The sequence below is a fragment of the Rhineura floridana genome, chromosome 3 (assembly GCF_030035675.1).
Source record: "Rhineura floridana isolate rRhiFlo1 chromosome 3, rRhiFlo1.hap2, whole genome shotgun sequence".
NCBI lineage: Eukaryota > Metazoa > Chordata > Lepidosauria > Squamata > Rhineuridae > Rhineura > Rhineura floridana.
Window position 1 is genome coordinate 3,412,944 of NC_084482.1, and position 13,142 is coordinate 3,426,085.

At 44.0% G+C, this 13,142-nt stretch overlaps 1 protein-coding gene across 1 annotated transcript; it reads left to right on the forward strand.

Annotated features, from left to right (window-relative positions):
• The first annotated feature begins 1,648 nt into the window (after positions 1–1,648).
• ALKBH7 (alkB homolog 7) lies at positions 1,649–12,558 on the forward strand. Its single transcript, XM_061613885.1, has 4 exons — positions 1,649–2,183; positions 9,133–9,306; positions 10,646–10,770; positions 12,120–12,558. Exons 1-4 carry the CDS (start codon positions 1,857–1,859, stop codon positions 12,253–12,255), a joined length of 762 nt encoding a protein of 253 aa, XP_061469869.1. The 5' UTR covers positions 1,649–1,856; the 3' UTR covers positions 12,256–12,558.
• The last annotated feature ends 584 nt before the right edge of the window (positions 12,559–13,142 follow it).

Consider the following 13,142-nt stretch of genomic DNA (forward strand, 5'->3'; position numbering starts at 1 on the left):
ACCCGAGCGTCAGGAATTCTGGACATGTGTGATGCCACCTCTGGCAGTTCTTTCAAATCCCTCAAGACTCACCATTTAATGAGGTGTTTGGCTCAATTCCTTAGTTCCCTGTCCCTGCTGCAACTACACGTTTTAACCAAGCCAAATATGGATAACTAGGAAAGATACATGTTTTCTCCTGCCCTCATTCCTCTCGTTTTCCTCCTTTGTTGAATTTTAGATTGTAAGCTCCTGTCCTGTTGTACTTTGCAATAATGCATATTGAGAACACTATAAATAACTGACTTGAATATGGAGTTGGCCAGAATATTTTTTCTGAAATACCATTAAAGCATCATTATGTTGCCTTGCAGAGATTAGCCACAGGCAGAAAAATCATTAAGTGACCTGCCAAGACCTTCAGCAATTTTCAAGTGATCAGTGGAAAACAAAGTTTGGAAACTACTGTATCACAACATTGTTCCCTATGTTAAATATATTCTTCAGAAGAGAAGTAACTTACATAAAAAGAGAGGTCATCAATAAATTCTGGAAACTACTTGAGTTCTACATTTTCAGGCACCATCCTTCCTCTAGTCTATCCCATATAGCAAATAACCCCAACTTGCAATGTAGACCTACAACACTTTTGACTTGTCCATCTAAAAAGCAGGTGGAAGTATGTTAACTACCTTGTGGAATATTGCAAAAGGGGAAGGGCAGGGATACTTCTGTTTATGGGACTTTTTTGTTCAATACTCCCCAATTACAATTGCCGAACTTCTGGCTGATATGTCTGGCTATAATATTGAGACTAAGTTAGTGAATTTTCTAGAACATAGGCCAATCCAATCAGGTCTATTTCCATCTGCAAATCATCCTCCCATTGTTTTTGGTAACCCAGATAGCTAACTCTCACGTGCTTCCAGCATAATTCTATAAAAGGATGAATCTAGACCTCTACCTCTGATCCACATCCGGAAAAGCCCTTTTAGAGCCTACAAGAAATCTGAAAGCGTAGGATTTGACATGGGCGTCTTTAAGAAGATACTGTAACAGTAATGCATGCAACTACCCAATAAAAGAAGCACAAATACAATTAAAAATCAACAGTAATAATTAATGTGATGGATGTCTTGTCTCCCATCTTCATCCACAAATCCACAGACACACTGCAGACCACCTGAATGACATGCGTGGCCAGTTTGGGAACCTCTGGTGTAATATAAAAGGCTGCATGTTAGGAATTACTTCTCCTTCACTCTTGAGTAACTACAGCTGACCAAGAGCTTTTTTCACCCCCATATGCGACTTGCAGGCATGGGGGCTTCAGTCGGGATTGTGACCGCTGCGGGGAGCAAAGCGTAAAAGCCTCCCTCCCGGACGCTTACCCCACCCCATACTTGCATTGGGAAAAGCAATTCGCAGTGGAGTTTTTTCCCCACAAGGCAAAACTGTAGAGTGTGTACAGTATGTGTGAGCGCACGCCTAAGCGTATGGATGGCTCTGCCACACTAGTACGCGGCTCTGGCACGTTATCCCGCGCCCCCGGAAATGGGCCCCTGGAAGGTGGGAGAAAAGCCTAGTTTAGGGGGCAGCAGGGCTCCTGAGTGTGATGTCAAGGAGGCTTCCGGTATTTTTCAGGCCTATAAAGGTAGCGTTGCCCTTGGGTTCATTTCGTACGTTACTACGAACGCGCACGGGTGGAAGGGGTCAGCAGTGACGACAACCCGTACGATCCCTTCATCCTAACTTGTACAAAGCAGGCGGAAGAGTGGAGACCGGCGCTTACGACCACGTGGGTTGCTGCTGGTTCTTATTCTAATACTCACGAAAGCCGAACGTCAGCATGCAAATATGTAGAGGCTGGCCCCGTCATGCATTGCGGGCTCGTCGCTTCCCCACCGCCTCACGTCCTAGGAAAGGCGGTCATGCGGCGCTGCTGCGCTGTAGCTGTGCGGAGGGCGCACCCGGTTCTACAGCGCAGACTTCTGCGGGCGCTATATGGAGAGGGGGCGCAGCGGTTGTCCCAGTCGCTGCCCGCGGAGGTCCAAGCTTCGGACGAGGCGCTATGGCGGACACTGCGGGCGGGCGGCGCGACGGTGGTGCCGGGCTTCCTGAGCGAGGAAGAGGAGACGTTTCTGGTTCAGGAGCTGGAGCCGCAGCTGCGCCGCCGTCGCTACCAGGAGGAGCATTGGGACGGGGTGGGTGTCGCTGGCGGGGAGGACTGGGGAGGGGGAGAGGGAAAAAAAATCTTAAAAGTTGAAGCAACTTTCCTATGAGGAAAAGGCATAAAAGTGTTTGGTGCTTTCCTGGTTAGAAGAAAATAGCCCACCGAGGGAGAGCACGATGGAGGCTTGTGAAACTGATGTAATGTGCGGTGTAGAAAGTGGACGCAGAGGGGGGTTTACCTTCATGAAATTGATGGACAAGCGACTCAGACCAGATAACAGAATACATTTCTTCTCACAGGGGAGGACAACCTATGCTCGCCTGCAGTAGCATAGTGCAGATTGAGAAATACAGGGTCCCTTCATGTTAGCCACAGCCATGCCCCTCTCCTTTTTTTTGTTGCGAGGTTGAGAATGAGATCCTTATGAATGCCTTTTACGACAACAACAGACACTCCTAGGAGTCAATAAGCATGAAAAAGGATAGTGTTAGTCAGTAGCTGAGAAGTGTCTTCTCCATGACTGACTCACCTCCTTTCACTCTGACTAGTTCCAATCAGCAAGAAAGGATGTTAGAAGACTCTTCTCAGTGGCTAACACACTCTTCATGTTGATTGGCTAATAGTCTGCTGGAAATATAGGGACCCTGCTCCTGAAAAAGTAAAGGGTCTAAGACCCCCTGAGCCCCGGATGACTACACTCCTGCTTGCTTGATGATGTTGGACTCCCATCATCCCTAACCATTGGCCATGCCGGCTGGGGCTGATGGGAGTTGGAGTCCAACAGGTGGGAGGGTCACAGGTTCCCCACCCACAGTCATTGAATTTGCTGCCACAAGAAGTAGTGATAGCCACTGGTTTAGTGGACTGCAAAGAGATATTAGACTGAGTCTCCTCCATACATTTATCTGTTGTTGTTATGTGCCTTCAAGTCAATTACGACTTATGGTGACCCTATGAATCAGCAACCTCCAAGAGCATCTGTCATGAACCACCCTGTTCAGATCTTGTAAGTTCAGGTCTGTGGCTTCTTTTATGGAATCAATCCATCTCTTGTTTGGTCTTGGAACCAATTACCTAGAGAACCAGTGGAACCAATTACCTAGAGAGGTAGTGGGCTCTCCAACAGTGGAGGCATTCAAGAGGCAGCTGGACAGCCATCTGTCGGGAATGCTTTGATTTGGATTCCTACGTTGAGCAGGGGATTGGACTCAATGACCTTATAGGCCCCTTCCAACTCTACTATTCTATGTTTCTGTGATTTAACTATTCCTCTTTTTCTACTCCCTTCTGTTTTTCCCAGCATTATTGTCTGTTCTAGAGAATCCTGTGTTCTCATTATGTGTCCAAAGTATGATAACCTCAGTTTCATCATTTTAGCTTCTAGCGATAGTTCTGGTTTAATGTGTTGTAACACCCAATTATTTGTCTTTTTCGCAGTCCATGGTATCTGCAAAGCTCTCCTCCAACACCACATTTTATTTGAGTTTATTTTTCCCTTATCCGCTTTTTTCACTGTCCAGCTTTCACATTCATACATATAGATCGGGAATACCATGGTCTGAATGATCCTGACTTTAGTGTTCAGTGATACATCTTTGCATTTGAGGACCTTTTCTAGTTCTTTCACATCTGCCGTCCCCAGTCCTAGTCGTCTTCTGACTTCTTGACTATTGTCTCCATTTTGGTTAATGACTCTGCCAAGGTATCGATAATCCCTGACAAATTCAATGTCCTGATTGTCAACTGTAAAGTTACATAAATCTTCTGTTGTCATTACTTTAGTCTTTTTGACGTTCAGCTGTAGTCCTGCTTTTGTGCTTTCCTCTTTAACTTTCATCAGCATTCGTTTCAAATCATTACTGGTTTCTGCTAAGAGTATGGTATCGTCTGCATATCTTAAATTATTGATGTTTCTCCCTCCAATTTTCACACTTTCATCTTTGTCCAATCCTGCTTTCCGTATGATATGTTCTGCATATAGATTAAATAAATAGGATGATAAAATACACCCCTGTTTCACCCCCTTTCTGATGGGGAACCAATCGGTCTCTCAATATTCTGTCTTGTCCAAAGTATAGGTTGCGCATCAGGACAATCAGATGCTGTGGCACCCCATTTATTTTAAAGCATTCCATAGTTTTTCATGTCAAAGGCTTTGCTGTAATCTATAAAGCACACAGTGATTTTCTTCTGAAATTCTTTGGTCTGTTCCATTATCCAACGTATGTTTGCAATATGATCTCTGGTACCTCTTCCCTTTCTAAATCCAGCTTGGACATCTGGCATTTCTCGCTCCATATATGGTAAGAGCCTTTGTTGTAGAATCTTGAGCATTACTTTACTTGCATGGGATATTAAGGCAATAGTTCGATAATTACTGCATTCCCTGTGACCCCCTTTTTTTGGAATTGGGATATATATTGAACACTTCCAGTCTGTGGGCCATTGTTTAGTTTTCCATATTTCTTGACAGATTTTTGTCAAAATTTGGACAGATTCAGTCTCAGTAGCTTGTAGCAACTCTATTGGTATGCCATCAGTTATACATTTATCTATCAGAGATTATTAAACAAGTAGTTAAATGATGTTTCATGTTTAAAGAGTGGTAAGCGGCAGTAATGCAGCCGAAGCTCTGCTCATGACCGGAGTTCGATTCCAACGAAAGGAGGAAGTCGAATATCTGGTAAAAGGGGTCGAGGTCCACTCAGCCATCCATCCATCTGTGGTTGGTAAAATGAGTACCCGGCATACGCTGGGGGGCAAAGAAAGGCCGGGGAAGGAACTGGCAATCCCACCCCATATATACGGTCTGCCTAGTAAACGTCGCAAGACATCACCCTAAGAGTCGGAAACGACTCGCACTATAAGTGCGGGGACACCTTTACCTTTACCCTTATACTTGTGGATATCAGATACTAAGGACCAACAACAGGAGCATAGAAAACTGCCTTAGGGCAAGTCAGTTTATTTGTCCATCTAGCCAGGGTGTTCCCCATCACCTGCTAGTGTTCCCCATCACTTGCTACTTGATCCTTTTTTACCTGGAGAAGCCAAGGATCTGCATATAAGGCATGTGCTCTGCCTCTGAGCTTATGGTCCCTTGCCTTCAAGTCCTGCCTCTGAGCTTCCATGAGAGACCAGGCAGGCCACTGTCAGTAAAAAGTTGCTGGATAAAGTTATCAGTTGGCTAATAGTTACGACGACTGTATGCTCTCTCCAGGATCAGAGGCTGCATACCCCTTGAGTACCAGCTGCTGGTGAACAAAAATGGGAGAGGTGCTATTGTGCTCATGCCTTGCTTGTGGACTTCCCATAGGCAGCTGGTTAGCTCAAGCTTCCCCAACCCTGGTTCCCTCCAGATGTTTTGGATGGACTCCAATTCCCATCAGCCCCAGACAGGCCAAGGTTTATGGGTATTGTATTTCACAATACCTGAAGGGCACCAGGGTGGGGAAGGCTGGGTTAGCCACTGTGTGTTGGGCCTCAGCTAAACCAGAATGGACAGGGAAGGGGGAGGCATGAGTTTCAGGCGCCTCCGCTGCCAGAGGAAGCGGAGTTGGGAATTGTTGAGTCTGGACAGAACCTTGCGGGAGGGGGTCAGCCTGCACACCCGCCAATTCCCACGGTTCCCGCACTCTCAGAGGAACAGAGAGCGCCGCCCCCAGCTGATGCAGAAGACTTGTTGGGGGAAGCTCCATAGACAGCGCCAGCTCCTCCCTTGCCAAGCAGTTCCCAGGAGGATTCCAGTGTGGCACAGCCCCCTGATCTTGAGCCTGTTGCTCAGGAGCAGGTGTCTTCCGATGAGCCGTTGGAAGCACGCCCTCTGTCCCCGCGCTCCCGCCGCCGCGAGAAACGGACAGGGCAAAGACAGGAATTATGTAGGAGTCAGAGATTACGTTTGAAAACATTCCCTTCATAAGCTTGCCGCTTACAGAGGGGAGTCTTTGAGTCAACTTCCTTCACACGCTGCAGAGCATGTCTAGAGTGTAGTTAGGAATTCTAGTGAGTTAGCGCAGGGTTTTCTATGAAGCGCAATGCCTTTGATGTATCCATTACTCTAATAAAACGAGATTTACTTGCACCTACGCTCCAGCCTCGTCCTTCCGGCTCTGAATGGGATACTGTGGAATATAGGATGCTGGGCAAGTTTGGTCTCTTCTGATGAAGCCTTCCAATGATTCAATGATGATCAGTCATTACACCCTTGGGTGCTCAGGATTAAGTAAGGATTAATCCAGAACAATTATAGAGATGCACAGAATCCAGAATTGTGTTCTTTCCAGATTAGAAATATAAATAAGCATTGCGGGAAAAGGGAGGATGTCCAGCTTTGACAAAAAAGCTGACAAACCAGGTGAAGTGAGTAGGCTGCAGTCCTATACACACACTTACTAGTGTGTAAGTCCCATTGGACTCAGTGGGGCTTCCTTCTGGGTAGACTTGTATGGGGTTGCACTGCCAAATTTGAGCTGGCTCATATGTGTTTAGCTACTCAAGTGGTGTCACAGAAACATTTCACATTGTATCAGACACGGTGCTTTGTCATGAACTCAGTTCATACATTTTGGCTGCCACTCATCAACTGAATGACACTTTCACTTGTCAAAAGATGTTAATGATGTTTTTTATTATGCTATCTTATGCATTTATTTAGATATCCCTTTTTAATGAGAATCATTGTGGAAATGTGTGTCAGTAGTATACAAATGGTGGCATAATGGTGACATAAAAATTCATTAAATAAGTAAAATAAACTAAGTTATGTCTGTCTGAAGTAGGCCTCAACCGGGAGATGAATATGTGAAAGCACTGTGCCTTAGGTGATATCTAACTGTGGCATTAAATCTTTGTATGTGGTGGAAATAATCACTTGCTATTGTAATCACTGAGTAATGAGCATGCATTTGTGAACCAGCTCTGATAGATCAGGCTAATTCTGCCATTTTACCTTCACTCTAAAAACAATATTGTAACATCCCGTCAATATTGTCACAATAATTCAGTTGTTGTTATATGCCTTCAAGTTGATTACGACTTATTGCGACCCTATGAATCAGCAAACTCCAATAGCATCTGTCATGAACCACCCTGTTCAGATCTTGTAAGTTCAGGTCTGTGGCTTCCTTTATGGAATCAATCCATCTCTTGTTTGGCCTTCCTCTTTTTCTACTCCCTTCTGTTTTTCCCAGCATTATTGTCTTTTCTAGTGAATCATGTCTTCTCATGATGTGTCCAAAGTATGATTACCTCACTTTCATCATTTTAGCTTCTAGTGATAGTTCTGGTTTAATTTGTTCCAACACCCAATTATTTGTCTTTTTTGCAGTCCATGGTATTTGCAAATCTCTCCTCCAGCACCACATTTCAAATGAGTTGATTTTTCTCTTAGCCGCTTTTTTCACTGTCCAACTTTCACATCCATACATAGAGATCAGGAACACTGACTTTAGTGTGCCATGGTATTGATAATCCTTGACAAATTCAATGTCCTTGTTGTCATCTTTAAAGTTACATAAATCTTCTGTTGTCATTACTTTAGTCTTCTTGACATTCAGCTGTAATCCTGCTTTTGTCTTTTCCTGTTTACCTTTGATCAGCATTCTCTTCAAATCATTGCTGATTTCTGCTAGTAGTATAGTATCATCTGCATATCTTAAATTATTGATATTTCTCTAATTTTCACACTTTCTTCATTTTGGTCCAATCCCGCTTTCTTTATATGTTCTGCATTTCGATTAAACTAAGGTGTTAAGGTGCTTGGACGTCTGACATTTCTCGCTCCATATATGGTAAGAGCCTTTGTTGTAGAATCTTGAGCATTGCTTTACTTGCATAGGATATTAAGGCAATAGTTCGATATAATTACTGCATTCCCTGGGATTCCCTTTCTTTGGAATTGGGATGTATATGGAATGCTTCCAGTCTGTGGGCCATTGTTTAGTTTTCCATATTTCTTGACAGATTTTTGTCAAAATTTGGACAGATTCAGTCTCAGTAGCTTGTAGCAACTCTGTTGGTATGCCATCTGTTCCTGGTGATTTGTTTCTTCCAAGTATTTTAAGAGCAGCTTTTACCTCACATTCTAAAATTTCTGGTTCTTCATCATACGGTATCTCCGTGAATGAATCTGTCGTCCTTGCATCTCTTTTATAGAGTTCTTCAGTGTATTGCTTCCATCTTGCTTTTATTTTATCTCAGTCAGTCAGTGTGCTCCCCTGTTGATTATTCAACATCCCTACTCTTGGTTTAAATTTCTCTTTAATTTCTCTAAACTTTTGGAATAGGGGTCTTGTTTGTTGTCCTCTTCTGTTTCTATACAATACTAGTACTAGTCTCTGCATAGTTGCATTTAGAGTTCTAACCATGTTTCTTTTGATATTTGTATGTGTGTGGGAGTCCATCCCAACCAAGTCAAATTTACTAGTACAGGATCAGTCAGTTTAACATGGAAATGGATTGCTTGACACATCCTTTTTCCTCCTTCTACGGGGAGGAGTAATGTTCTTTTATGCTGCCTTTCCACACCAGAGCCTCTGTGAAGTAAAGTGTATTAGCATATTGGAGAGCCCAGTCATTTTGTTTCAGGGCTACAGTAATCTGCAGATGGCAAGGATTATTAGATAACAACTCTGTCTCTTCTGGAAGTAGGGTTTTCCCAATGCAACCACTTTCTTTAGAAGCCATTCCCAGACACCATCTTCCCATACAGCATGTGATTCAAAATTCAGGTTTGGTTTTATAGTTGGCTTCCAAATGTATGTCACATCTCTTGATTTCTCATCCCTTGATTATTCAGTATGTGATGCATGGACTGATTCCATTGAAAAGCACTGTACTTGAGGCAATCTGAAAGAATTGTCTGTAGTGTTTGATAAGTGATGGATCAGCTGCACATGTGTGCATGAACTGGGCCAGTGTTGTAGGTGGCTTCCTTAGCTCCTTTTCTAAATCATTCGTGATATCTCTTCTCCCTTCTGCAGGCTATTCATAAGTACCGTGAGACAGAAAAATCACATTGGAACAAGGAGAGTCATGAGATCTTGCAAAGAGTCCGGGATGCAGCTTTTCCTCCAGGAGTGCCACAGCTCACTCAAGTTCATGTCCTGGATTTGGATAAAACTGGCTACATAAAGCCTCACATAGACAGTGTCAAGGTAACATAAGCATAGAAAGGCAAGAAGGTATTCTTCAGCTGGGCAGGGATAGCAAACATAGTGGCCTCCAGATGCTGCGGGCTATATCCCATCATCCCTGACAATTAGCCATGCTGGGCTAATGGGAGTTGCAGTCTTCAACTTCTGGAGGGCAACATGTTGGCTCCCCTTGCCCCAAAGGAAACCCCTGTGGATTGTTGCACATAGGTGATTTGTTGAATGCAAAATTCATTGAATCAATGACTAGTAATACCTTTTATTGGAAAACATAGAGTTATGTATGGCCCTGTGAAATGTTACTGTAGAATGGCACAAGTCTTATTTATTTATTTCAATAATTTGTATACTGTTTAATTACAGGTGTCTCTAAGCTGGCTATCTGATGTAGGCTTTCTATTACAGCAGCTTCCTTTTTGTCAGCACTGATCTTACTTGTTGAACATAATTAAGGGATCTCTCTTGGCAGTGAATAAGTTAGGTCCTTTATTTTTGGGAGACGTGTATGATAAGGACTTTAGACTGTAAAAAAGTAGATATTGGTTAAAGCCTAAGACAGGTGTGGCGAACCTCCAGCCTGTAGGCCTAATTTAGCCTGGCATGGGTCCCATTTTTGCCCATGAGTCCATTTCCCTCAAACTATGTTCACCTGCCCCACACCTGACATTATATGTGACATCAGATGTGGGACAGGTAGAGATGCAGCTGGCAAAGAACAACTGGCAGCCTTAAAGCACACTTCCTATTGTTCTGTGGCAAGGTAGGCTTGTGGCCACCCCTGATTACCTGGTCAGTGATGACAGCAAGCCCACTGGGATCGGCTGCGCTATGGTATTTTGAGGGTTGGTGCAAGACTAATTTTTAGCACTGGCCTTGAAGCTGGGTTGCTTTTTTCAAGAAGAGCAGTTGCACAAAATGTTGTGGACCCTTAGTGGCTATAAGGCCAAGTTCTCACTGAGATGGTAAACGTTTGTTTGGACTGTTCAGAGTACTTCTTGGCAGTGTAAATCCCCAGCTCCGGTGCTGAAAAATGTGTTTGAAGCTTAGCATCATGGAGGTCCCAGCGTAAATGTCTCTTATTATTCTTACATGTATTTATTAGTCACTTTCCTCATGAATGAGATTCAAAGTAACTTACAACAATTTCTTCCTGCCCCACCTCTCCCTGGTGATGTTTTTCTAGATGGTCTAGACTGCTAAGGGATGGCTGTGTCCACTTCCTGGGTGGGTTTAGGCATATTTGATATCTTAGCATTAGGGCAAATTGTGTTTACGGAACATCCAAATGATAGTATTCTGGCCTTTCCCCCCCTTTTTTCTTTTAAAAATTTCTACCTGGTAGTTCTGTGGCTGCACCATTGCAGGCCTTTCTCTGTTGTCCTCAAGTGTGATGCGCCTGGTCAGTGAACAGAATCCACAGGACCAGCTTGATTTGCTGCTGGAACGTCGTTCTCTCTACATCCTCAGGTAATAAGCAATATTGAGTACGCTAGAACTATCTGGTTAGATCAGACCAAGGATGCATCTAGCCCAGCATCCTGTCTGCAACAGTGGCTGGCCAAAGGCCTTTGAGAAAGTACGAGCATGAAAGCAAGAGTCCTTCCCTGTTGTTTGTCCCCAGCAATATGTTTTCAAAGGTGTACTGCTTCTGTACATGGAGTGCCATTTAGCTACTGTGCCTAATAGCCATTGATAGATCTATTCCTCCATGAAGTCATTCCACCGCCTCCCCTGCAAACATGCATAAAACATGCTCCCTTCCCAGTTTGAGTTTTGGCTATCAGACATACCACATACACCCTGTGCTCTTAACTACTAAGAATGCAAGTACTGCCCTCTGCTGGATCAGATCAGCAATAACTCTAGTGCAGTGATCTGTCCCAGCATCTGCCCCTGAATGTGGAGGTTCCATTTGGACATTATTTATTTATTTATTACATTTATACCACGCCTTTCTTTTCATCATAGAAACCCAAGGCAGCCTCCCATCCAGGGGCTGACCTGCTTAGCTTCAGGAGGGTGCTGGCCTCATGTGCCTTCAGACCAATAACCACTGATAGACCTATACAGCTAATCCTTTTCGTCATTGCAACATTTTGTGGCTGTTAATTCCATAAGTATATCATGCATTGTGTCAAGAGATAATGGAACAGATCAGCTATAAGAAGAAACTATGGTTTCCTGCTATGTGAATGAGCATGAACATGACTTGGCTCATGTATTCCTGCTTTCCCTCCTTTGGACGGCCACAGAACAATTGGAACAGACCACCATTAAGTTAATACATCCAAATGCAGGGAAAAATGTCTAATCTGAAACCGTGGTTTCAGATCCTGATTTGTTCTACCAAACCAGAGTTCCCTGATTTTTGGTTGTTACAGGGAATTGTGCTTTGTTTTTAACGGTGGAAGCTTACAATCTCCAAGAAGAGGGGAGAGGGGAATAAATGAATTCAGGACTCATTCATGGAACAGGAAAATGTGGTTTCACATTATGCCTAAACCAATCTGATGCCTTACAGGAATTTATGAAGAGCCCCAGCTCCACATATGCATGAAGTGGTGTGGGATATAGACTGATGTATTTGGTGTATGTAACTGCAGGCTGGATCTCTGCAGTCAGTGTCTGAAAACAGAACTGGAGGCCCTCTTTAGGGTTGCACAGCTAGATATGAAATACCCACATCCTGGTGCTTAGTGATGAGGCTCCATGCCTGTCTTTGATTGAGTGGGTCACGGTGTCTCCTGCTTGAAGCAAAATCCCTTCCAAGTGATGGTAATACACTGGTTGGTGTGTAACTTCTTCTTTGGGTTAAGGGGGCCAGCTCGCTATGAATTCACTCATGAGATCCTTAAAGATGAGGCATCTTTTTTCAACGGAAGGAAGTTCCCCCGGGAGCGCAGGATCTCTGTCATCTGCCGAAACCTGCCCTTGCCATCTTCTCCATCGTAGAACCTGACTAACTGTCTCCATTTGGAGAACCTCCAGCAGCTCACCTGACAGGAGTGGAGCTGCTTCTGAAATGGTTGCTCTGCCTGCCCTGCTCCATCGGACTCATCTTTGTGGTCAGGAGTAAGTGATGGGATGTCTCCTCCATGCCGCGGAAGGAGTATGAGGGTATTAAAGATCCTAAGGCACTGTTGCTGTTAACAGATGGGGGAGAGGGGAACTCTGCAAAGAGTTGAGGAAATGGACCTGATTGTACTTAACAAAAGTACTGTTGATCTCAGGAAATAAAAATACCGATGCTGCTTCTCTGTTGTGTGTTGCTACAATAGCCAGAGGGTAAAATTAACACAGACTGAAGTGTGCAGCTTTGCTGCTAGGGAAATTCAGCTCAGCATAGGTCTTGCATTCCCACAGAATTCCCTTCACCTGTTTCTGGAAACTTCAAAGTGTTCTGCCCTGCATTCGCCATTACACAGACTGTCTCAAAATAGCAAACTCTGCAAAAGAGGCTGAACAGGTGTTACCCAGTGGAGGGTTACAAGCTCTCTAACTAACTGAAGTGGGGGTGAGGAGGAGATCTGGTCCTTTGTGGCTCACTGATGTGAACAGAATCCTGTATGTCTAAGTATGCCAGCAGCTTCTGGACTGGCAAAGGTTTTGCCATTTCTCCCAATTTAAGGCCCGAGTCTCTTAAATTTCAGCATTTTCTCCCTGCTGTTGCTATGGAATGCACTCATTTTGTGAGATGTGTCCCTCAAAGTGGAATTTGCAAGGAGATGTCAAGAGCTCTTCAACAGCAACCTGAGTATTTGTATGATCTAAAAATAAATCAGTGGTGAGGCTCATTCAGGTATCCTGGAGCGGGACCTGACTATGGATAGATGTGCAAA

Bases quoted from the DNA above. Each gene is read 5' to 3' on its own strand.
- ALKBH7 (XM_061613885.1), top strand. From the start codon at position 1,857: ATGCATTGCGGGCTCGTCGCTTCCCCACCGCCTCACGTCCTAGGAAAG. The intron at 9,307-10,645 runs GTAACATAAGCA...TCTACCTGGTAG, and splicing joins CTCACATAGACAGTGTCAAG to TTCTGTGGCTGCACCATTGC. The intron at 10,771-12,119 runs GTAATAAGCAAT...CTTTGGGTTAAG, and splicing joins CGTTCTCTCTACATCCTCAG to GGGGCCAGCTCGCTATGAAT.